General features: G+C 50.4%; 1 protein-coding gene across 5 annotated transcripts in view; it reads left to right on the forward strand.

The window, feature by feature from the left end:
* The window catches only part of LOC140732498 (alanine aminotransferase 2-like), a 74774-nt gene that overhangs the window by 44536 nt on the left and 6642 nt on the right, over positions 1-23596 (forward strand). For 3 of the 5 annotated variants that reach the window (XM_073055264.1, XM_073055267.1, XM_073055265.1), the window contains 2 exons: positions 7054-7228; positions 15003-15158. In XM_073055264.1, the coding sequence (XP_072911365.1) occupies positions 7054-7228; positions 15003-15158 (331 nt within the window). The remainder of the gene's footprint in view (positions 1-7053; positions 7229-15002; positions 15159-23596) is intronic. The other 2 variants (XM_073055266.1, XM_073055269.1) reach the window with 2 other exon arrangements.

The raw sequence follows: 23596 nt of genomic DNA on the forward strand, positions 1-23596 counted from the left end.
CACCAGGTACTGAGACCGGACATCCGTCCCACACCACCAGGTACTGAGACCGGACATCCGTCCCACACCACCAGGTCCTGAGACCGGACATCCGTCCCACACCACCAGGTCCTGAGAATGGACATCCGTCCCACACCACCAGGTACTGAGACCGGACATCCGTCCCACACCACCAGGTCCTGAGAATGGACATCTGTCCCACACCACCAGGTCCTGAGAATGGACATCCGTCCCACACCACCAGGTCCTGAGACCAGACATCCGTCCCACACCACCAGGTCCTGAGAATGGACATCCGTCCCACACCACCAGGTACTGAGACCGGACATCCGTCCCACACCACCAGGTACTGAGACCGGACATCCGTCCCACACCACCAGGTCCTGAGAATGGACATCCGTCCCACACCACCAGGTACTGAGACCGGACATCCGTCCCACACCACCAGGTCCTGAGACCAGACATCCGTCCCACACCACCAGGTCCTGAGAATGGACATCCGTCCCACACCACCAGGTACTGAGACCGGACATCCGTCCCACACCACCAGCTACTGAGACCGGACATCCGTCCCACACCACCAGGTCCTGAGAATGGACATCCGTCCCACACCACCAGGTACTGAGACCGGACATCCGTCCCACACCACCAGCTACTGAGACCGGACATCCGTCCCACACCACCAGGTCCTGAGAATGGACATCCGTCCCACACCACCAGGTCCTGAGAATGGACATCCGTCCCACACCACCAGGTACTGAGACCGGACATCCGTCCCACACCACCAGCTACTGAGACCGGACATCCGTCCCACACCACCAGGTCCTGAGAATGGACATCCGTCCCACACCACCAGGTCCTGAGAATGGACATCCGTCCCACACCACCAGGTACTGAGACCGGACATCCGTCCCACACCACCAGCTACTGAGACCGGACATCCGTCCCACACCACCAGGTCCTGAGACCGGACATCCGTCCCCACACCACCAGGTCCTGAGACCGGACATCCGTCCCACACCACCAGGTACTGAGACCAGACATCCGTCCCACACCACCAGGTCCTGAGAATGGACATCCGTCCCACACCACCAGGTACTGAGACCGGACATCCGTCCCACACCACCAGGTACTGAGACCGGACATCCATCCCACACCACCAGGTACTGAGACCAGACATCCGTCCCACACCACCAGGTCCTGATAATGGACATCTGTCCCACACCACCAGGTCCTGAGAATGGACATCCGTCCCACACCACCAGGTACTGAGACCGGACATCCGTCCCACACCACCAGGTACTGAGACCGGACATCCGTCCCACACCACCAGGTACTGAGACCGGACATCTGTCCCACACCACCAGGTACTGAGACCGGACATCCGTCCCACACCACCAGGTACTGAGACCTGACATCCATCCCACACCACCAGGTACTGAGACCGGACATCCGTCCCACACCACCAGGTCCTGAGAATGGACATCTGTCCCACACCACCAGGTCCTGAGAATGGACATCCATCCCACACCACCAGGTACTGAGACCGGACATCCGTCCCACACCACCAGGTCCTGCGACCGGACATCCGTCCCACAAAACCAGGTACTGAGACCAGACATCCGTCCCACACCACCAGGTACTGAGACCCGGACATCCGTCCCACACCACCAGGTCCTGAGAATGGACATCCGTCCCACACCACCAGGTACTGAGACCGGACATCCGTCCCACACCACCAGGTCCAAGACTGGACATCCATCCCACACCACCAGGTACTGAGACCGGACATCCCACACCACCAGGTCCTGAGACCGGACATCCGTCCCACACCACCAGGTACTGAGACTGGACATCCCACACCACCAGGTCCTGAGACCGGACATCCGTCCAACACCACCAGGTCAAGAGACCGGACATCCGTCCCACACCACCAGGTCCTGAGAATGGACATCCGTCCCACACCACCAGGTCCTGAGACTGGACATCCCACACCCCCAGGTACTGAGACCGGACATCCCACACCACCAGGTACTGAGACTGGACATCCATCCCACACCACCAGGTCCTGAGAATGGACATCTGTCCCACACCACCAGGTCCTGAGAATGGACATCCGTCCCACACCACCAGGTACTGAGACCGGACATCCGTCCCACACCACCAGGTACTGAGACTGGACATCCCACACCCCCAGATACTGAGAATGGACATCCCACATCACCAGGTAGTGAGACCGGACATCCGTCCCACAAAACCAGGTACTGAGACCGGACATCCATCCCACATCCGTCCCACACCCCCAGGTACTGAGACCGGACATCCGTCCCACAAAACCAGGTACTGAGACCGGACATCCGTCCCACACCACCAGGTACTGAGACCGGACATCCGTCCCACAAAACCAGTACTGAGACCGGACATCCATCCCACATCCGTCCCACACCCCCAGGTACTGAGACCGGACATCCGTCCCACACCCCCAGGTACTGAGACCGGACATCCCCACACCACCAGGTCCTGCGACCGGACATCCGTCCCACAAAACCAGGTACTGAGACCGGACATCCGTCCCACACCACCAGGTACTGAGACCGGGACATCCGTCCCACACCACCAGGTACTGAGACCGGACAATCCGTCCCACACCACCAGGTCCTGCGACCCGGACATTCCCGTCCCACAAAACCAGGTACTGAGACCAGACATCCGTCCCACACCACCAGGTCCAAGACTGGACATCCGTCCCACACCACCAGGTACTGAGATCCGGACATCCCACACCACCAGGTCCTGAGACCGGACATCCGTCCCACACCACCCAGGTACTGAGACTGGACATCCCACACCACCAGGTCCTGAGACCGGACATCCGTCCAACACCACCAGGTCAAGAGACAGGACATCCGTCCCACACCACCAGGTCCTGAGAATGACATCCGTCCCACACCACCAGGTCCTGAGACTGGACATCCCACACCCCAGGTACTGAGACCGGACATCCCACACCACCAGGTACTGAGACTGGACATCCATCCCACACACCAGGTCCTGAGAATGGACATCTGTCCCACACCACCAGGTCCTGAGAATGGACATCCGTCCCCACACCACCAGGTACTGAGACCGGACATCCGTCCCACCACCACCAGGTACTGAGACTGGACATCCCACACCCCCAGATACTGAGAATGGACATCCCACATCACCAGGTAGTGAGACCCGGACATCCGTCCCCACAAAACCAGGTACTGAGACCGGAACATCCATCCCACATCCGTCCCACACCCCCAGGTACTGAGACCGACATCCGTCCCACAAAACCAGGTACTGAGACCGGACATCCGTCCCACACCACCAGGTACTGAGACCGGACATCCGTCCCACAAAACCAGGTACTGAGACCGGACATCCATCCCACATCCGTCCCACACCCCCAGGTACTGAGACCGGACATCCGTCCCACACCCCCAGGTACTGAGACCGGACATCCCACACCACCCAGGTCCTGCGACCGGACATCCGTCCCACAAAACCAGGTACTGAGACCGGACATCCGTCCCCACACCACCAGGGTACTGAGACCGGACATCCGTCCCACACCACCAGGTACTGAGACCGGACATCCGTCCCACACCACCAGGTCCTGCGACCGGACATCCGTCCCACAAAACCAGGTACTGAGACCGGACATCCGTCCCACACCACCAGGTACTGAGACCGGACATCCGTCCCACACCACCAGGTACTGAGACCGGACATCCGTCCCACACCACCAGGTACTGAGACTGGACATCCCACACCACCAGGTACTGAGACCGGACATCCGTCCCACACCACCAGGTACTGAGACCGGACATCCGTCCCACACCACCAGCTCCTGAGAATGGACATCCCACACCACCAGGTAATGAGACTGGACATCCGTCCCACACCACCAGGTACTGAGACCGGACATTCGTCCCACACCACCAGGTACTGACGGACATCCGTCCCACACCACCAGGTCCTGAGACCGGACATCCGTCCCACACCACCAGGTACTGAGACCGGACATCCGTCCCACACCACCAGGTCCTGAGACCGGACATCCGTCCCACACCACCAGGTACTGAGACCGGACATCCCACACCACCAGGTACTGAGACCGGACATCCGTCCCACACCACCAGGTACTGAGACTGGACATCCCACACCCCCCGGTACTGAGACCGGACATCCGTCCCACACCACCAGGTCCTGAGACCGGACATCCGTCCCACATCACCAGGTCCTGAGAATGGACATCCGTCCCACACCACCAGGTCCTGAGACCGGACATCCGTCCCACACCACCAGGTCCTGAGACCGGACATCCGTCCCACACCACCAGGTCCTGAGACCGGACATCCGTCCCACACCACCAGGTCCTGAGAATGGACATCCGTCCCACACCACCAGGTCCTGAGACCGGACATCCGTCCCACACCACCAGGTCCTGAGACCGGACATCCGTCCCACACCACCAGGTCCTGAGACCGGACATCCGTCCCACACCACCAGATCCTGAGACCTGACATCCGACACCACCAGGTACTGATACTGGACATCCGACACCACCAGGTCCTGAGACTGGACATCCCACACCCCCAGGTACTGAGCTCCACCCTGGGCGGGGGTAATGAAGGCAGACGACCCGCAGCACCTGTTTCAGGAACAGGTAGTTTCCTTCAACCATCCGGTTCCTGAACCAAACAGCACAAACCAAATCACCAACTGAGAATTACGACACTGATAGATAGATAGATAGATAGATAGATACTTTATTCATCCCCATGGGGAAATTCAACTTTTTTCCAATGTCCCATACACTTGTTGTAGCAAAACTAATTACATACAATACTTAACTCAGTAAAAAAAAAATATGATATGCATCTAAATCACTATCTCAAAAAGCATTAATAATAGCTTTTAAAAAGTTCTAAGTCCTGGCGGTAGAATTGTAAAGCCTAATGGCACTGGGGAGTATTGACCTCTTCATCCTGTCTGAGGAGCATTGCATCGATAGTAACCTTCTGTCGCTGAAACTGCTTCTCTGTCTCTGGATGGTGCTATGTAGAGGATGTTCAGAGTTATCCATAATTGACCGTAGCCTACTCAGCGCCCTTCGCTCAGCTACCGATGTTAAACTCTCCAGTACTTTGCCCACGACAGAGCCCGCCTTCCTTACCAGCTTATTAAGACGTGAGGCGTCCCTCTTCTTAATGCTTCCTCCCCAACACGCCACCACAAAGAAGAGGGCGCTCTCCACAACTGACCTATAGAACATCTTCAGCATCTCACTACAGACATTGAATGACGCCAACCTTCTTAGGAAGTACAGTCGACTCTGTGCCTTCCTGCACAAGGCATCTGTGTTGGCAGTCCAGTCTAGCTTCTCGTCTAACTGTACTCCCAGATACTTGTAGGTCTTAACCTGCTCCACACATTCTCCATTAATGATCACTGGCTCCATATGAGGCCTAGATCTCCTAAAGTCCACCACCATCTCCTTGGTCTTGGTGATATTGAGACGCAGGTAGTTTGAGTTGCACCATATCACAAAGTCCTGTATCAGTTTCCTATACTCCTCCTCCTGTCCATTCCTGACACACCCCACTATGGCCGTGTCATCAGCGAACTTCTGCACATGGCAGGACTGTGACCACTTTCCAATAAAACTGATTTCAATTTTTTTCTTCTACTCATACTTTCCTTCAATTTGTGCATAATTTTGAATTTATCAGTAGTTCTCTCATAAATACTTATTAACTGCTGCCTGTGATGATGATGATGATGCTGATGATCTGATGCTCTGTGCCTGTGATGATGATGCTGATGCTCTGTGCCTGTGATGATGATGCTGATGCTCTGTGCCTGTGATGATGATGCTGATCATCTGATGCTCTGTGCCTGTAATGATGATGCTGATGCTCTGTGCCTGTGATGATGATGCTGATGATCTGATGCTCTGTGCCTGTGATGATGATGCTGATGATCTGATGCTCTGTGCCTGTGATGATGATGCTGATGATCTGATGCTCTGTGCCTGTGATGATGATGCTGATCATCTGATGCTCTGTGCCTGTGATGATGATGCTGATCATCTGATGCTCTGTGCCTGTGATGATGATGCTGATTATCTGATGCTCTATTCCTGTGATGATGATGATTATCTGATGCTCTATTCCTGTGATGATGCTGATTATCTGATGATCAGTGTTGTGGCGCTGTTGATCTGATGCTCTGTGCCACTGATGCTGCTGCATAGAAGTTTTTTCATTGCACCAGTACCACATGGAATTGTGCAGATGAATATTAACCTGCCTCTGACTTTGGCCCCGGCTTTTGGGTGATTCATAGATCTTAACCCAGTATAGCACAGGTACAGTCTATTCATCCTACCATACCATACCGAACCATTTAAATCAGTCATGAAATGGCTAACTCATCCCTTCTGCCTGCACACTGCCCATGCCTTTCCATTTTCCTCATATTCTTGTGCCTATCATCATTTTTAGAAATCCCTAATGTATCTGTGTCCAGCTCCACCCAGAAGCTCACCAATCTGAGTAAATGGACTTGCCCTGTACATCTCCTTCTCTGTGACCTCCAACCTTCAATGCACGCCTTCTGGCCTGAGTCATTTCAACTCTGGGGAGAAGATACTGTCTGTCCTTTCTCTCTATGCTTCTCATAGTCATATAAACCTCCATCAGATCTTCCCTCAGCCTCCAATGAAAACAACCCAAGTTTGTCCAACCTCTTGTTATAGCTCACGCCCTCTAATCCAAGCAGCATCCTGGTGAACCCCTTCTGCTCCCTCTCCAAAGCCCCGACATCCTTCCTATGATAGAGTGACCAGAACTGTTTGTAATACGGCCTGTCAGATGTTTATAAAGCTGTAACATCATTTCCTGACTTTGGGTCTCATTCCTTTAACTCAGAAGGGCATGCACATCACGTGACCTGTTAACTGCTCTATCAGGAATAAGCTGTGACGTTAATCAGTTCCCCCTCTCTCTGTGCTGACAGGTCGGGTGTACGGGGTTGTTTCGTGGAGGTGCTGAACATGGACCCTGCCGTGCAGTATTACTTCAGACAGATGGTGGGCACATTTGTCTCGTGCTCGCTGCCGTCTCAGATCGCCATGGAGGTGGCCACCAACCCACCTGATCCTGGAGACCCCTCGTACCCGCTCTTCCAGGCTGTGAGTCTAACAATCTGAGAGAGAGAGAGAAGTCCATGCAGGAAGCAGAGAGCACTGCAGCGCTGGGTTAGGCCTCCGGCCCACCATGTTCAGCCAAACTAATTCGACTCATGATCAAACACCTCACTAAACTACTCGCTTCTGCCTATATGTGTGCAGGATAAATAAGCAGACGGGAAAATTCATTGCAGACCAGCAAACTGTCTTTTCCTAAATCTCCCTTCTAAAAAGTGTTTTCAGGATATTAAAACAAAGACTTCATGCCATCATCAAGGTTTCTTCCCACAGACAGTTAACCATTCTGCTTAGCTCCCCCCACACCCTCCTCTAACTATCACCTCATTCGCTGCCCAAGACTGAGCACTTTGACCACTGTTTATAAAGTTCTTTACACTGTAAGCCCATGCTGGTATTTATGTGCTATATACATTTTATTCCATATCTGGGTTTCCAACATTATTTTAGTTCATTAGCTATTCTTAAGAATTGTTTAATATTTTTGAATATTGCAAAAGCTCTCAATACATGTAAAGCATTATCATTATGTGCCATGTCGTATGATGTATGTGATCATGGTCTTCCCAAAACAGTTCTCGGCAAGTTTTCCACAGAAGTGCTTTGCCATTGCCTTCTTCTGGGGCAGTGTCTTTACAAGACGGGTGACCCCCAGCCATTATCAATACTCTTCAGAGATTGTCTGCCTGGTGTCGGTGGTCACATGACCAGGACTTGTGATCTGCACCGGATGCTCATACGACCGTCCACCACCTGCTCCTATGGCCTCTCGTGACCCAGCTTGGGGGCTAAGCAGGTGCTACACCTTGTCCATGGGTGACCTGCAGGATAGCGGAGGGAAGGAGGGTCTTTGGTAGAAGCATATCTCCACTCTGCACCCATATAACGTTGACCTTTGATCCTTGGTCCTGCACAATGACTGTATCCCTGCATTTCCTGCATTTCATGCTCTCACCAAAGAGCCTCTTTAACACCCCAGGCAGTGCACGCCAGGCACCCACTACTCTGTCCTCCAAGAGGACCATAACCTCATCATGGGATTTGGAGGCTTGCATGCCTCAATGACCTGGAGTTGGCTGGGGTCAGAATTTATGCTTTGACTGTTGGTAGGGTCACCCATGCCGGACAGGTGAAAGGGCAGAGGCCAGACTAAGAGTGGTCCACCAGTCCTCCAGGTTCGGGGGTTCAGCTAACAACCCTGACTGGTCAAAATTATTGTTAGAGAAACAGCAATGAAGAATCCTTCTACATCTGTGTGTGACCAAGGACAGAGAGATGGAGGACTTTCATTGCTGCCCTTTGAAAGTACCACCTCTCACCCTAGGCCTTCTGGTATTAGACATGGTGACTCTGTACAGGCTGTCTTGCCTATCCTGGGCTGAAGGGCCGTCTGCGTTCTCTGTGACAATGGGAAGGGGGGAGAGGTTTCTTCAGGAGCAGAGCCCTTCGCCTGTACTGGGCCATAGGCCGCCAAAAGCAGCTCGACAGAGTCCTCCGTCTGGCGAGCCTTTCAGGTAGTCGCCGGCTGTAGCCCATCTTCTTGCTGTGCCCTTCCCTCTCCAAGCGATGAGCTCTTTGGAACGTCTGCTGGCATTTGTGCAGCTCTGAGTTTTGAGGGATGTAGCTGCTAGCCCCACGCCCAACCCTCCTCCTCTGGCAGCCTCGGATTTGGGGCCATCCGTGCTGGAGTCTGAGGACCATGAGAGTCAAGATCAGGTTTATTATCACCGACATACACTGTATTGTGAAAATGGTTGTTTTGACAGAAAAATCTGATGGCGGAAGGAAGGAAGCTGTTCCTGAAACGTTGTACGTGTGTCTTCAGGCTCCTGATTGTATCAATAAGAAGAGGGCATGTCCTGGGTGGTGGGGAGAGGGGTGGATACCGCCTTCTGGAGGCACAGCCCCTTGAAGGTATCCTCGATGGTGAGGAGGGTTTCTCTGCAGCTGTCACATCCGCAGAGCAGTGAAACAGTAACAGAGTGCAGAATAAAGTGTCACAGCCACAGAGAAAGTGCAGTGCAGGCAAGATCACATAGGTGAAGAGTCCATTTAACTCAGGGGTTGCCAACCTGCAGTCCGCAGACCCCTTGGTAAATGGTAGGGGGTCCGCGGCATAAAACCCCTGCATTCAATGGCCGTATAACAGTGGGAGTGGGGTAGCAGCTGTCTTTCAGCCTGTGCCCTCAGGCTTTTGTATCTTTTGCCCGCTGGGAGGTGTGTTAGTGCTTAACAAAGGCAGTCACGAGTATAGACGGTGTGTGGAGGGAGGGGGACCGATTTCTGTGCTGAGCTGAGCTGTTTTCGCACCTCTCTGCAGTTTCTCATGGTCACGGGCAGAGCAGTTGTTGAACGGAGCCCTGACGTATCTGGATAGCTGGCAAGGGTCCACGAGCATGTGTGAATTTCTTTCACTTCCCGAGGAAGCGGGTTGTGTGATTTCAGGAAGACAGATGTCTTCATCACCTTATCTACCTGTTCTGTGCCACTTCTATGGGCTTTTACCCCCTGGTATGGTGTAAATGCCCTCCGGGGTCCAACAGGGTGTAACATGCCCAAATCACAGTTCACAGCATTTTGTTCCATCTGTGATTGCTCTGTCCAACTTGTTAGTGCATCAGCATTACTGTAATTAAACAAACACTGAACACGACAGCCCTCGGGTGTGTAACTCTGAGATCAATCGAGCCCCTCCCTCCGCCGGAGCCCCCCACTTCCTGCCTAGATAGTGTGGCCATGGGCAAGGGCAGTGGATCAGCCCAATTTCTCCTTTCTTGTGATTGTTGCCGTGAGGAAGGCTGATGAGTTACTGATGATTAACAGGTTAAAGTAGACTGTTCTGGTGGAATGTGGAGTTAGGGCAGATTGTACCCTGTGTGCAGGCTATCAGAAAGAACTGTACTGTTAAATCACTACAGGAGCAAATATTGTGAATTAGGGCGGACAACCGAGATAACGTGAATTTGATGTGGGTGAGAACAGCGGTTTGCGCGATGCTGTAACAGCTCTGAGTTTGGAGTTCGATTCCACTGCTGTCCATTCTCCCCTGTGACCGCACAAGTGTCCTCTGGGTGCTCCGGTTTCCTCCCACCATCCAAAGACGTTGCAGTTCGTAGGTCAATTGGTCATTGTAAATTGTCCTGTGGTTAGACTAGCGATGCTTAAGGTTGTTACAGCCGGGGGTGGTAATGGGGACAAGCTCTCACTGCCTATTAAACGCTCCCAATGGCATGCACCTCAAACAGCCTCTGACAACCAAGTCCAGCTCCTGGCCTTCACGTGTGGCTCAGCTACTAAACCCAACAGAACTGTTTCTACTGACAGGAGTCGTTGGAATCGATAGTTAGGGATGAGATTATGGAGTACCTGGAGGCACATGACAAGATAGGCCAAAGCCAGCATGGTTTCCTGAAAGGAAAATCCTGCCTGACAAACCTACTGCAATTCTTTGAGGTGATGACAAGCAGGGTAGACAAAGGAGATGCAGTAGATGTGGTGTACTTGGATTTTCAGAAGGTCTTTGACAAGGTGCCGCACATGAGGCTGCTTAGCAAGATAAGAGCCCATGGAATTACTGGGAAATTACTGGCATGGGTGGAGCATCAGCTGATCGGCAGAAAACAGAGTGGGAATAAAGGGATCCTATTCTGGCTGGCTGCCAGTTACCAGTGGAGTTCCACAGGGGTCGGTGTTGGGACCACTGCTTTTTACGATGTTCGTCAATGATTTGGACTATGGGATTAATTGATTTGTGACTAAAATTGCTGATGATACAAAGATCGGTGGAGGGGCCGGTAGTGTTGAGGAAACAGAGTCTGCAGAGAGACTTAGATAGTTTAGGGGAATGGGCAAAGAAGTGGTAAATGAAATACAATGTTGGAAAGTGTATGGTCATGCATCTTGGTGGAAGAAATAAATGGGCAGACAATTATTTAGATAGGGAGAGAATTCAAAATGCAGAGATGCAAAGGAACTTGGGAGTCCTTGTGCAAGATATTAAGATATTAAGTCCTTGTGCATGTTGATATTAAGGGAGAGGAGGCGTTGGAGTTGTTAAAATACATTAGGATGGATAAATCTCCGGGGCCTGATGGAATATTCCCCAGGCTGCTCCACACGGCGAGGGAAGAGATTGATGAGCCTCTGGCTAGGATCTTTATGTCCTCGTTGTCCACGGGAATGGTACCAGAGGATTGGAGGGAGGCAAATGTTGTCCCCTTGTTCAAAAAAGGTAGCAGGGATAGTCTGGGTAATTATAGACCAGTGAGTCTTACGTCTGTGGTGGAAAAGCTGTTGGAAAAGATTCTTAGAGATAGGATCTATGGGCATTTAGAGAATCATGGTCTGATCAGGGACAGTCAGCATGGCTTTGTGAAGGGCAGATCGTGTCTAACAAGCCTGATAGAGTTCTTTGAGGAGGTGACCAGGCATATAGATGAGGGTAGTGCTGTGGATGTGATCTACATGGATTTTAGTAAGGCATTTGACAAGGTACCACACGGTAGGCTTATTCAGAAAGTCAGAAGGCATGGGATCAAGGGAAGTTTGGCCAGGTGGGTTCAGAATTGGCTTGCCTGCAGAAAGCAGAGGGTCGTGGTGGAGGGAGTACATTCAGATTGGAGGGTTGTGACTAGTGGTGTCCCACAAGGATCGGTTCTGGGACCTCTACTTTTCGTGATTTTTATTAACGACCTGGATGTGGGGGTAGAAGGGTAGGTTGGCAAGTTTGCAGATGACACAATGGTTGGTGGTGTTGTAGATAGTGTAGAGGATTGTCAAAGATTGCAGAGAGACATTGATAGGATGCAGAAGTGGGCTGAGAAGTGGCAGATGGAGTTCAACCCGGAGAAGTGTGAGGTCGTACACTTTGGAAGGACAAACTCCAAGGCAGAGTACAAAGTAAATGGCAGGATACTTGGGAGTGTAGAGGAGCAGAGGGATCTGGGGGTACATGTCCACAGATCCCTGAAAGTTGCCTCACAGGTAGATAGGGTAGTTAAGAAAGCTTATGGGGTGTTAGCTTTCATAAGTCAAGGGATAGAGTTTAAGAGATGCGATGTAATGTTACAGCTCTATAAAACTCTAGTTAGGCCACACTTGGAGTACTGTGTCCAGTTTTGGTCGCCTCACTATAGGGAGGATGTGGAAGCATTGGAAAGGGTACAGAGGAGATTTACCAGGATGCTGCCTGGTTTAGAGAGTATGCATTATGATCAGAGATTAAGGGAGCTAGGGCTTTACTCACTGGAGAGAAGGAGGATGAGAGGAGACATGATAGAGGTGTACAAGACATCAAGAGGAATAGATAGAGTGGACAGCCAGCGCCTCTTCCCCAGGACACCACTGCTCAGTACAGGAGGACATGGCTTTAAGGTAAGGGGAGGGAAGTTCAAGGGGGATATTAGAGGAAGGTTTTTCACTCACAGAGTGGTTGGTGCATGGAATGCACTGCCTGAGTCAGTGGTGGAGGCAGATACACTAGTGAAATTTAAAAGACTGCTAGACAGGTATATGGAGGAATTTAAGGTGGGGGGTTATATGGGAGGCAGGGTTTGAGGGTCAGCACAACATTGTGGGCCGAAGGGCCTGTAATGTGCTGTACTATTCTATGTTCTATATACTAAAGGTTAACCTCCAGGTTGATTTGGTTATGAAGAAGTCGAAAGCAATGTTGGCATTCATTTCTAGAGGCACAGAATATAAGAGCAGGGATGTGATGTTGAGGCTCTATAAGGCACTCGTGAGACCAGACCTGGAGTGTTGTGTGCAGTTTTGGGCTCCTTATTTTAGAAAGGATATACTGACATTGGAGAAGGTTCAGAGAAGATTCACGAGAATGATTCCAGGAATGTGTGAGGAATGTCTGGCAGCTCTTGGGCTGTATTCCCTGGAGTTCAGGAGAATGAGGGGGGTATCTCATAGAAACATTCTGAATGTTAAAAGGTCTGAACTGATTAGATATGGCAAAGTTATTTCCCATGGTAGAGGATTCTAGGACAAGAGGGCATGACTTCAGGATTGAACAGATGCAGAGAAATTACTTTAGTCAAAGGATGGTAAATTTGTGGAATTTGTTGCCACGAGAGGCAGGGGAGTGGGGATGACTGGAAGAATTGAATCAGTCCATGATTGAATGACAGGACAAACTCGATGGGCCAAATGGCCTACTTCTGCTCCTATATCATATGGTCTTATAGTACCAAACTGTATCGGTCTCTGCCGTTCCTTTGGGCTTATCAGCTGTGTGGAGAGGGGGAGCTTGCTACGCGGGCAACAGCTGGCTCTCCGTATCGTACTGCCCAGGCTTGCGTATCTCGACAGTTCGGACCGCAATATCCATGCGAGGCCTCACTCACACATAGGCGAGGATTGAATATGTTGGTCGCTGGGTGGAGCGCCTCGTTGGGCTGGAAGATTCTGCTCCGCGCAACACACACACAATGCTGGAGGAATGGAGCGTAGGTGCTCGCTGTAAATTCGCGCTCTTTCCTTAAATGAGTAAATGTGCTGTGACAGTCCGTTAAGGTAGACTGCTGCTAAATTCTACGAATTGCAGAGTTCAGGTGTTATAAAGAAACGTTAAGGTGGATTTGTTGTAAAGGAGGGACTGGAGCACGGAATGCCTCTCGTTACCGGCCTCAGGAGCCTGAAGCCCCTCGCTCAACGGTTCAGGAACAGCCTCGTCCTCTTCTCCATCAGATTACTGGACGGTCCAAGAATCCATGAATCCCAGTTCAGTGCTCCCGCCGCGAGTACGACCGCACTGTTCATTTACCCGCTAGTTATTTCTGCCATTTTGTATTTCAAACTCTACTACAGTCACAAAGCAAAAAAGTTACAGATAACAGTGACAATGAACTTTATGCTGATTGTTGGTGAATTGCTAAATTAAACTGAAAAGGTGGATGGATCAGAGGGCGGGGTTTGATCAGAGAGGGCGGGGTTTGATCAGTGAGGGCGGGGTTTGATCAGTGAGGGCGGGGTTTGATCAGAGAGGGCGGGGTTTGATCAGTGTGGGCGGGGTTTGATCAGTGTGGGCGGGGTTTGATATGTGAGGGCGGGGTTTGAGATCTGGAGGATATTTAAATTGCGTGATGTATTCGGTGGGATGTTAAGGTGGATGGATCAGATAGTTGGAATGTTTAAAATTATGTGTTATGATGGCTCACTGAGTTATTTGCAGGACTTTCCATATTTAACTATTGTGTACAGTTCTGGTCACCGAATTATAGGAAAGATATCAATAAATTAGAGAGAGTGCAGAGACGATTTACTAGGATGTTACCTGGGTTTCAGCACTTAAGTTACAGAGAAAGGTTGAACAAGTTAGGTCTCTATTCATTGGAGCGTAGAAGGTTGAGGGGGGATTTGATCGAGGTATTTAAAATGTTGAGAGGGATAGATAGAGTTGACGTGAATAGGCTGTTTCCATTGAGAGTAGGGGAGATTCAAACGAGAGGACATGATTTGAGAGTTAGGGGGCAAAAGTTTAAGGGAAACACGAGGGGGTATTTCTTTACTCAGAGAGTGATAGCTGTGTGGAATGAGCTTCCTGTAGAAGTAGTAGAGGCCAGTTCAGTTGTGTCATTTAAGGTAAAATTGGATAGGTATATGGACAGGAAAGGAGTGGAGGGTTATGGGCTGAGTGCGGGTAGGTGGGACTAGGTGAGATTAAGAGTTCGGCACGGACTAGGAGGGCTGGAATGGCCTGTTTCCGTGCTGTGATTGTTATATGGTTATATGGTTATAACTTTGATAGGAGAAGCAGGAGTCTGTGACAAAGTTGTCCGCTAAATCCCAGCTGACAGAAGAAATGCTGAACCGCATCCCCGGAGTGCACTGTACCCCCATCCGCAGCGGCATTTATGCCTTCCCGAGGATCGAGCTCCCGGCCAGAGCCAGAGAAGTGTCTGCGGTAAGTCCCACCTCACCAGTGTCTGGGGCAGGCTGCAGGGGTGGAGGTATCTCGCTGTGCCACTCCTGATCTGAGCAGGTGGGTGGGAGGGACCTTGGTGGGGGTGTGGGAAGGAGCTGAGCTCAGAAGCAGTAGCGAGGTTCTAGTAAATCGGTTGTACCGAGGCCCTCCGTTGACCTGGGTCGACCATGGATATTACGTTCCTGTCCAGGACACCACGGTGAGCGCGACAGGCTTAGGACTTCAAGCCCTTCGTCTGTAACCCCTCTGCGTGGAATGCGTTGGTTTTCCCCGCTGCCCTGGTTGCCTCCCACAGTCCAAAAACATATTGTCCCGTTTATAGTTAGGGTTCGAGTCGGGGAATGCTGGGGTAGAAGGAGAAATCCACGGGTTTTCTCGAAATAAAATAAATACGTTGTATACTGAAGCCTGAGCAGTCCCATATGGAGAGCGAGCAGCGGGATTCCCCTCTCCACACGAATAGCAAATCCAAAGAACGGCAGAAATTGATACAGATTGCCTCCAACTACGTCACGTGGGTTGCCAATCAGCCTGGGGGATGACAACTTCAGATTTCCTCGATGTAACCCCCGAAGCCTTCTCCATGGATGGGTAAAACCGCCAGGCAGCGGGGGTTTCAGATGAGAGTTTTCGAGCGGTCCACATGTACCAGTATAAACCCTGACGGACAAAAAGCTGGATGAACTCAGGTCGGTCAGCATCCGTTGAAAGGAGCAGTCAACGTTTCGGGCCGAGACCCTTCGTCAGGACTAAAGGAGGAGGGGGCAGGGGCCCTATAAAAACGTGGGGGGAGGGTGGAATGTGCCAGGTGAAAAACCAATCAGAGGAAAGATCAAGGGGTGAGGGAGGGGATAGGCAGGAGAGGTGAAGAAGGAATCTATAGGGGAAAGCACTATGGGTAGTAGAAGAAGGCAGAGTCACGAGAGGTGATAGGCAGCTAGAAGAGGAGACAGAGTGAAGGTGGGATGGGGAAGGGAGAGGGAGGGAATTACCAGAAGTTGGAGAATTCGATGTTCATGCCAAGGGGCTGGAGACTACCCAGACGGTATATGGGGTGTTGCTCCTCCAACCTGAGTTTGGTCTCATCATGGCAGTAGAGGAGGCCATGTATGGACATATCCGAATGGGAATGAGAGGGAGAGTTGAAGTGGGTGGCAACCGGGAGATCCTGTCTGTTGTGGCGGATGGAGTGGGGGTGCTCGACGAAGCGGTCCCCCAATCTGCGTCGGGTCTCGCCGATGTAGAGGAGGCCGCACCGGATGCAACAGATTACCCCGACAGACTCACAAGTGAAGTGTTGCCTCACCTGGAAGGACTGTCCGGGGCCCTGAATGGGGGTAAGAGAGGAGGTGTAGGGACAGGTGTAGCACTTACGCTTGCAGGGATAAGTGCCAGGTGGGAGATCTGTGGGGAGGGACGTGTGGACCAGGCAGTCGCAGAGGGAACGATCCCTGCGGAAAGTGGAAAGGGGTAGAGAGAGAAAGATGTGCTTGGTGGTGGGGTCCTGTTGAAGGTGGAGGAAGTTGCAGAGGATAATATGCTGGATCTGGAGACTGGTGGAGTGGTAGGTGAGGATAAGCGGAACTCGATCCCTGTTGTGGTGACGGGAGGATGGGGTGAGGGCCGAAGTGCGGGAAATGGAGGAGACGCGGGTGAGGGCATCGATGACGGCAGAAGGGAAACCACGATCCTTAAAGAAAGAGGACATTTGAGATGTCCTGGAACTGAAAGCCTCGTCCTGGGAGCAGATGCGGCAGAGACAGAGGAACTGGGAATAGAATTTTTGCATTTGTCAGGGTGGGAAGAGGTATAATCAAGGTAGTTATGGGAGTCAGTGGGTTTATTGAAGATGTCAGTGGACAGTCTGTCTCCAGAGATGGAGACCGAGAGATCGAGAAAGGGGAGAGAAGTGTTCGAGATGGACCAAGTAAATTGGAGGGCAGGGTGAAAGTTAGAGGCAAAGTCGATGAAATTGATGAGCTCAGCATGGGTGCAGGAAGCAGCACCAATATAGTCATCAATGTATCGAAGGAAAAGTTGGGGAGCGGTACCAGTATAGATTTGGAGCATAGACTGTCCCACATTACCTACGAAGAGGCAGGCATAGCTGGGACCCATGCGAGTGCCCATAGCTACACCCTAGGTCTGAAGAAGTTATTAAGTGTGAGTACCAGTTCCGCCAACCTGAGGAGTGTGGTGGTGTTGGGGAACTGGTGAGGTCTATTGTTTAGAACGTAGCGGAGGGCTTTGAAGCCTTCTTGATGGGGAATGGAAGTGTGTAAGGATTGGACATCCATGGTGAAAATGAAGAGGTCGGGACTGGGGAGCTGGAAGTTATTGAAGAGGTGGAGGGCATGGGATGTATCCCGGATGTAGGTAGGGAGGGACTGAACTATGGGTGACAAAATGGAGTCGAGGTAGGCAGATACAAGTTCGGTGGGACAGGAGCAGGCTGAAACTATGGGCCTACCAGGACAGTCAGGCTTATGGATCTTGGGGAGGAGGTAAAAGCAAGTGGTGCGGGGTGTGGGAATTATGAGTTTTTCGAAATATAAACCCTGCTCTGTATGCCGTCCATTCCGTCACTTCCACAGTGCATTGGGGGCGTACAAGGTAAAACAGTAACAGAGTAACAGATACAATGACAATAAAAAGTATTCCCCCGCCCCCAGAAGTTTTCATGTTTTATAACATTGAATCACAACGTTAATTTGGAAACAAGAGAAAATCTGCAGATGCTGGAAATCCCAGCGACACACACAACATGCTGGGGGAGCTCAGCAGGCCAGGCAGCATCATTGGAAAAAAGTACAGTCGACGATTTGGGCCGAGACCCTTTGGCAGGGTTTCTTTTGACACTGATCAACAGAAAAAAAACTCTTGTGTCAAAGTGAAAACAGATTTCTACGAAGTGATCTAAATTACAAATATGAAACACAAAATAATCGATTGCATAAGTATTCACCCCTCCCCCTTGAATGTGACACACTAAATCAGCAGTGGTACAGACAATTGGTTTTAGGAGTCAATCAGTTAAATGGGGATCTGCTTTTGGAGACCTGTGTACAGTCGAGGTGTTTCAGCTGATTGTAGTAAAATTGAAGCTGGAGCTTAGGAGGGTTAATGGTACCAGATGGCGACTCCTTTGTTTGCATCTTCAGAAACAGCTCGGCTTCCATCTTTAATTTCCCTTTCGAAGACCCTGGCCCGGAGTTGCACACTGACTTCGGTTCTTTGTGGGAATGGGACCCATTCTCAGGGTTTCAGGACTGGCCGTTGTTCTGCACACCAAAGGCTCGGATTCAAAAGCCTATGATCTCTGGGCTCTGGAGACGGCTGGATCGAGGGCCAGTGTCACGACAGGAGACCCGTGTGTCGCTGGGGGAGTCGGGATATCTGCTGTGTGCCTGGGGACCCAGGATCTTTGCGGTCTTCAGGCACAGAGCTCAAAAAAGCGACGTAACGGACTTTTAACATCGTAGACCAGCGAGTTGTTTGTTATGTCTCCCCGCTCGCTGGGAAAATGGAGACACCTCCTTCTCCCTTCTCAGGGAGCGAGAGAGAGAGCCTGCGGTATGCTGAATGCCGGGTGAAACATGAAGTCTTTGGGGAAACCGCAAGGTCTGTGTCTTTGCTGTTGCTTTGCTCGTGGCTGAGTGCTCAGTGGTGGTGCTGATGCCTTTTTCTTACTGATGGGGGGGAGGGAGGGCGGAATTGTTGCTTGTCTCCCGCTTACATGCGGGAGGGGGGAGCTGGGGGAGACTTTGGGGTTCTACCATGTAACTGTCATTCATTCTTTGGGGCACTCCTCTGTTGTGAAGAAAAAGCATTTCAGGATGTATATTGTATACATTTCTCTGACCTTAAATGATACCTTTGAAATACACCTGTATCTGTAACTGTTGGTGAGTCACTAGCCTGGAAAAGCTACACCATGAAGACAAAAGAACACTCCAAGCAACTCCGCAAAAAGGTTATTGAAAAGCACAAGTCAGGAGATGAATACAAGAAAATTTCCAAGTCACTGAATATTCCTTGGACCATAGTTAGGTCGATCATGAAGAAATGGAAAGAATATGGCACAGCTGTAAATCTGCCTAGAGTAGGCCATCCTCAAAAACTGAGTGAGCGTGCAAGAAGGAGATTAGTGAGAGAGGCCACCAAGAGACCTACGACAACTCTGGAGGAGCTACAAGCTTCAGCGGCTGAGATGGGAGAGACTGCAGACAACTGTGGCCTGTGTGCTTCACCAGATGCAGCTTTACGGGAGAGTGGCAAAGAGGAAGTCACTTTTGGGGGAAAATAGAGTGAGATGAAACCTCTCTGAAGTCAGCTGGAAGAATGTTCTATGGTCTGAAGAAACCAAAACTGAGCTTATTGGCCATCAGACTAAACGCTATGTTTGGCATAAGTGAAATCCACATATCACAAGACCTGGATGAGGAAGTTAGAAGTGTGGGTTACTGGGTTTAATGATGACACAAAGGTTGGGGGTGTTGTGGATAGTGTGGAGGGCTGTCAGAGGTTACAGCAGGACATCGATAGGATGTAGAACTGAGCTGAGAAGTGACAGATGGAGTTTAACCCAGATTAAGTGTGAAGTGGTTCATTTCTGTAAGTCAAATTTGAAGACAGAATATAATATTAATGGTAAGACCTTTTGCAGTGTGGAGGATCAGAGGGATCTTGGGGTCCAAGTCCATAAGACACTCAAAACAGCTGCGCAGGTTGACTCTGTGGATAAGAAGGTGTATGGTGTATTGGCTTTCATCAATCGTGGAATTTAGTTCGAGAGCTGTGAGCTAATGTTACAGCTATATAAGATCTTGGTTAGACCCCACGTGGAGTACTGTGTTCAGTTCTGGTCACCTCACTACAGGAAGGATGTGGATACTATGGAAAGAATAGAGGAGATTTACAAGGATGTTGCCTGGATTGGAGAGCATGCCTTATGAGAATAGGTTGAGTGAACTCGGCCTTTTCTCCTTGGAATGACGGAGGATGAGAGGTGACCTGATAGAGGTGTACAAGATGATGAGAGGAATTGATCATGTGGATAGCCAGAGGCCTTTTCCCAGGGCAGAAATGGCTAACATGAGGGGCATAGCTTTAACATAAGGAAGTAGGTACAAGGGGGTATCAGAAGTGAGAGGTGTGGTGTAATATGCTGTAGATTTCTATAATCATCAAAAACACACCATCCCTACCGTGAAGCATGGTGGTGGCTGCATCATGCTGTGGGGATGCTTCATTGCTTCAGGCCCCAGAAGGCTTGTAAAGGCAGAGGGTAAAATGAATGCAGCAAAATACAGGGAAATCCTGGACGAAAACCTGATGCAGTCTGCAAGAAAACTGTGACTTGGGAGAAGATTTGTTTTCCAGCAAGACAATGATCCCAAGCATAAAGCCAAAGTTACACAGGAATAGCTTAAAAAAACAAAGTTAATGTCCTGGAGTGGCCAAGTCAGAGTCAGAATCCTCAATCGGATTGAGAATTTGAGGCTGAACTTGAAAAATGCTGTTCACTCATGATCCTCATGAAATCTGATAGAACTTGATCAGTTTTATAAAGAAGAATGGGGAAAAATTGCAGTGTCCAGGTGTGCAAAGCTGATCGAGACCGATCCACACAGACTCAAGGCTGTAATTGCTGCCAAAGGTGCATCTACTAAATACTGACTTGGAAGGGATGAGTAATTATGCATTCAGTTATTAAACACAAAATAACTGTAGTATATTTAGACCAATTTGTAGAAGTTTGTTTTCACTTTGACATGAAGAGACTTTTTTGTTGATCAGTGTCAACAGAGCCAAATTAAATCCACAGTGATTCAATGTTGTAAAACAATAAAACCTGAAAATGTTGGGGGGGTTGAATTTTTTATATACACACTGTACAGAGAAAACACAGACAATAAGGTGCACAATCATAACAAGGTAGATGGTGAGATTAAAAGTCTGTCTTATCATACTAGAGGATCATTCAAGCAGAATAGGAGCAGAATTAAGTCATTGACCCATCGAGTTTCCTCTGCCATTTCATCATGGTTGATCAAATTTTCCTTTCAGCCCCAATATCATGTCTTCTCCCCATATCCCTTCATGCCCTAAACAATCAAGAATCTATCTGCCTTAAATATACATGAAGACTTGACCTCCACAGCTGCCTGTGGCAAAGAATTCACAGATTCACCACTCTCTGGCTAATGAAATTCCTCCTCATCTCCATTCTGAAAGGACGCACCTCTATTCTGTGGCTGTGTCCTCTGGTCTTGGACTCTCCCAGTGAGACAGAAACAGTCCTTCAGCCTAATGGGACGTGTTTTCAGGCTTTCATAACTTCTGTCGGAGGGGAAGGGAGAACGGCCGGGGCAGGTGGACGTTCTCCTGAGGCAGGGGGAAGCATAAACAGAATGCACAGAGGGGAGGCTAGTTCCTGCGTTGTCCACACTCTGCAGTTTCTAGCGTCTTGGGCAGAGCAATTGTACCTATCCATTATGAGGGAGTGTGCCAGGACTCATCGTTGGCACATGTGAGAAGCCTGGCACTTTCTGCCCATGTGCTGGCAGCACCTTGATGGGCTGTTAGCTTGAAAGTTAGCTGAACCTGTTGGTAGGGGAGAATCAACCCCAGTTGCATCTGGGCCTTCGTTACTGATAATACACAAACCAGTTCTGAGCACCAGCAGGATGATTCTGACACCAAAAGGACAAGAAAAGCAGAGATACAGGCCAGGGCTTTGGTCTGTGCCTATCTCTTGCCAGCGTCTGGGGATGTGTGCGCAGCAGTCCCAGACTTCTTCCTGGGATTGTGGAATGTGGTGTGCTTTGAAATGGGGCCACAACACGGGATATAAAAGGATGTAATGTTGAGACTTTATAAAGCATGGGGAGGCCTCACTTGTGAGCAGTTACGGGTCCCTTTCTTTCGAAAGGATGTGCTGAAACTGGAGAGGGGTCAAAGGAGGTTCATGAAAATGATTCCCGGATTGAAATGGCTTGTCATTTGAAGAGTGTTTGATGGCTCTGGGCCTGTATTCACTAGAATTCAGAAGAATGAGGGTGACTCATTGAAATATATTGAATGGTGAGAGGCCTTGATAGAGTGGATGTGGAAAAGATGTTTCTTATGGTGGGGGTGCATAAGACCAGAGGACACAGCCTCAGAATATAGGGGCATATTTGTAGAACAGAGATGAGGAGGAATTTCTTTAGCCAGAGAGTGGTGAATCTGTGGAATTTGAGGCCAAGCTTGTATATAAATTTTAGGCAGAGGTTGATAGATTCTCGATTGACTGGAGCATGGAGGGATACAGGGAGAAGGCAGGAGATTGGGGCCAAGGGGTAAATAGATCGGCCATGATGAAATGGTGGAGCAGAGTTAGTGGGCCAAATGGCCTCATTCTGCTCCTGGGTCTTGTGTTCTTGTGCTGTGTCACAGCTTTCACGTCAGTTGCTCAGGCCTGAACCCAGACGGCCCAGTTTGATGCCTATCGCCGGTGCAGACGTGGGGTTGGGGCGGGAGGTTAACGTGTCCTCAGCAATTGTCTCTGGTGTCTCAACGAGAGCAACTGGAGAGTGTACGTCTGTACTCGTGGAGTAGATGAGAAAAACGCACGCTCCTATTTAAACGGCATTTAGAGTATTGTGAGCAATCTGAGTCCCTTTGTCTAAGAAAGGATGCGCTGGCATGTGAGAAGATCCAGAGGAGGTTCACAGTATATTTACTATCAAACTATGCATAAACTATACAACCTTGAACCCATCTGCTTGCAGGCAGCCACACGACACCCAAAAGAACCTGATTTTGAAAAAGAGACCAAAACTCAATGGGGAGGGGAGAGGGGAGAGGGGGGGGGGGAGAGGGGGAGAGGGAGAGGGGGAGAGGAGAGGGGGAGAGGGGGAAATCATGCAAACAACAGAAGCATCAGCATTGGGAACGAAATTGAGTCCATAAACCAAAACCCCAAACAGCCAGAGTAGGCCCATAGCCTCGGTCTCAGTTGGTTCCACAGTGGAGCTAATCACTGCGGAACTCACTGACACTCAAGCCTGGAGCGACCACTGCTCGACACGGCCTTGGTCTCAGTGCCAAGGAGAGCAGAGTAAATCAGGCCCCAACCCTCGCCTCACACCCTGCCTTTTCAGTCCATCTGTCCTGGTGTTTAAATCGTCTCAGCACCGGGTTGCCCCCCGCACTAGGACCCGGGCCCCACTGCAGCGATACGCTCTGTCCTCGCCTGTACTCGATGCTTCCAAATCGGCCCAGTGATTAGATGGATCCTATCTCGCTATGGACTCCGAAACCACTCTGCTCCAAGCTCTCTCCAACTCCGACAGTGCGAGAATCTCGGACCAGAGGGCACAGCCTCAGACTAGAGGGATGTCCATTTTGAGCAGAGGTGAGGAGCCAGAGTG

This window comes from Hemitrygon akajei, chromosome 8 (assembly GCF_048418815.1).
Source record: "Hemitrygon akajei chromosome 8, sHemAka1.3, whole genome shotgun sequence".
In the NCBI taxonomy this organism is placed as follows: domain Eukaryota; kingdom Metazoa; phylum Chordata; class Chondrichthyes; order Myliobatiformes; family Dasyatidae; genus Hemitrygon; species Hemitrygon akajei.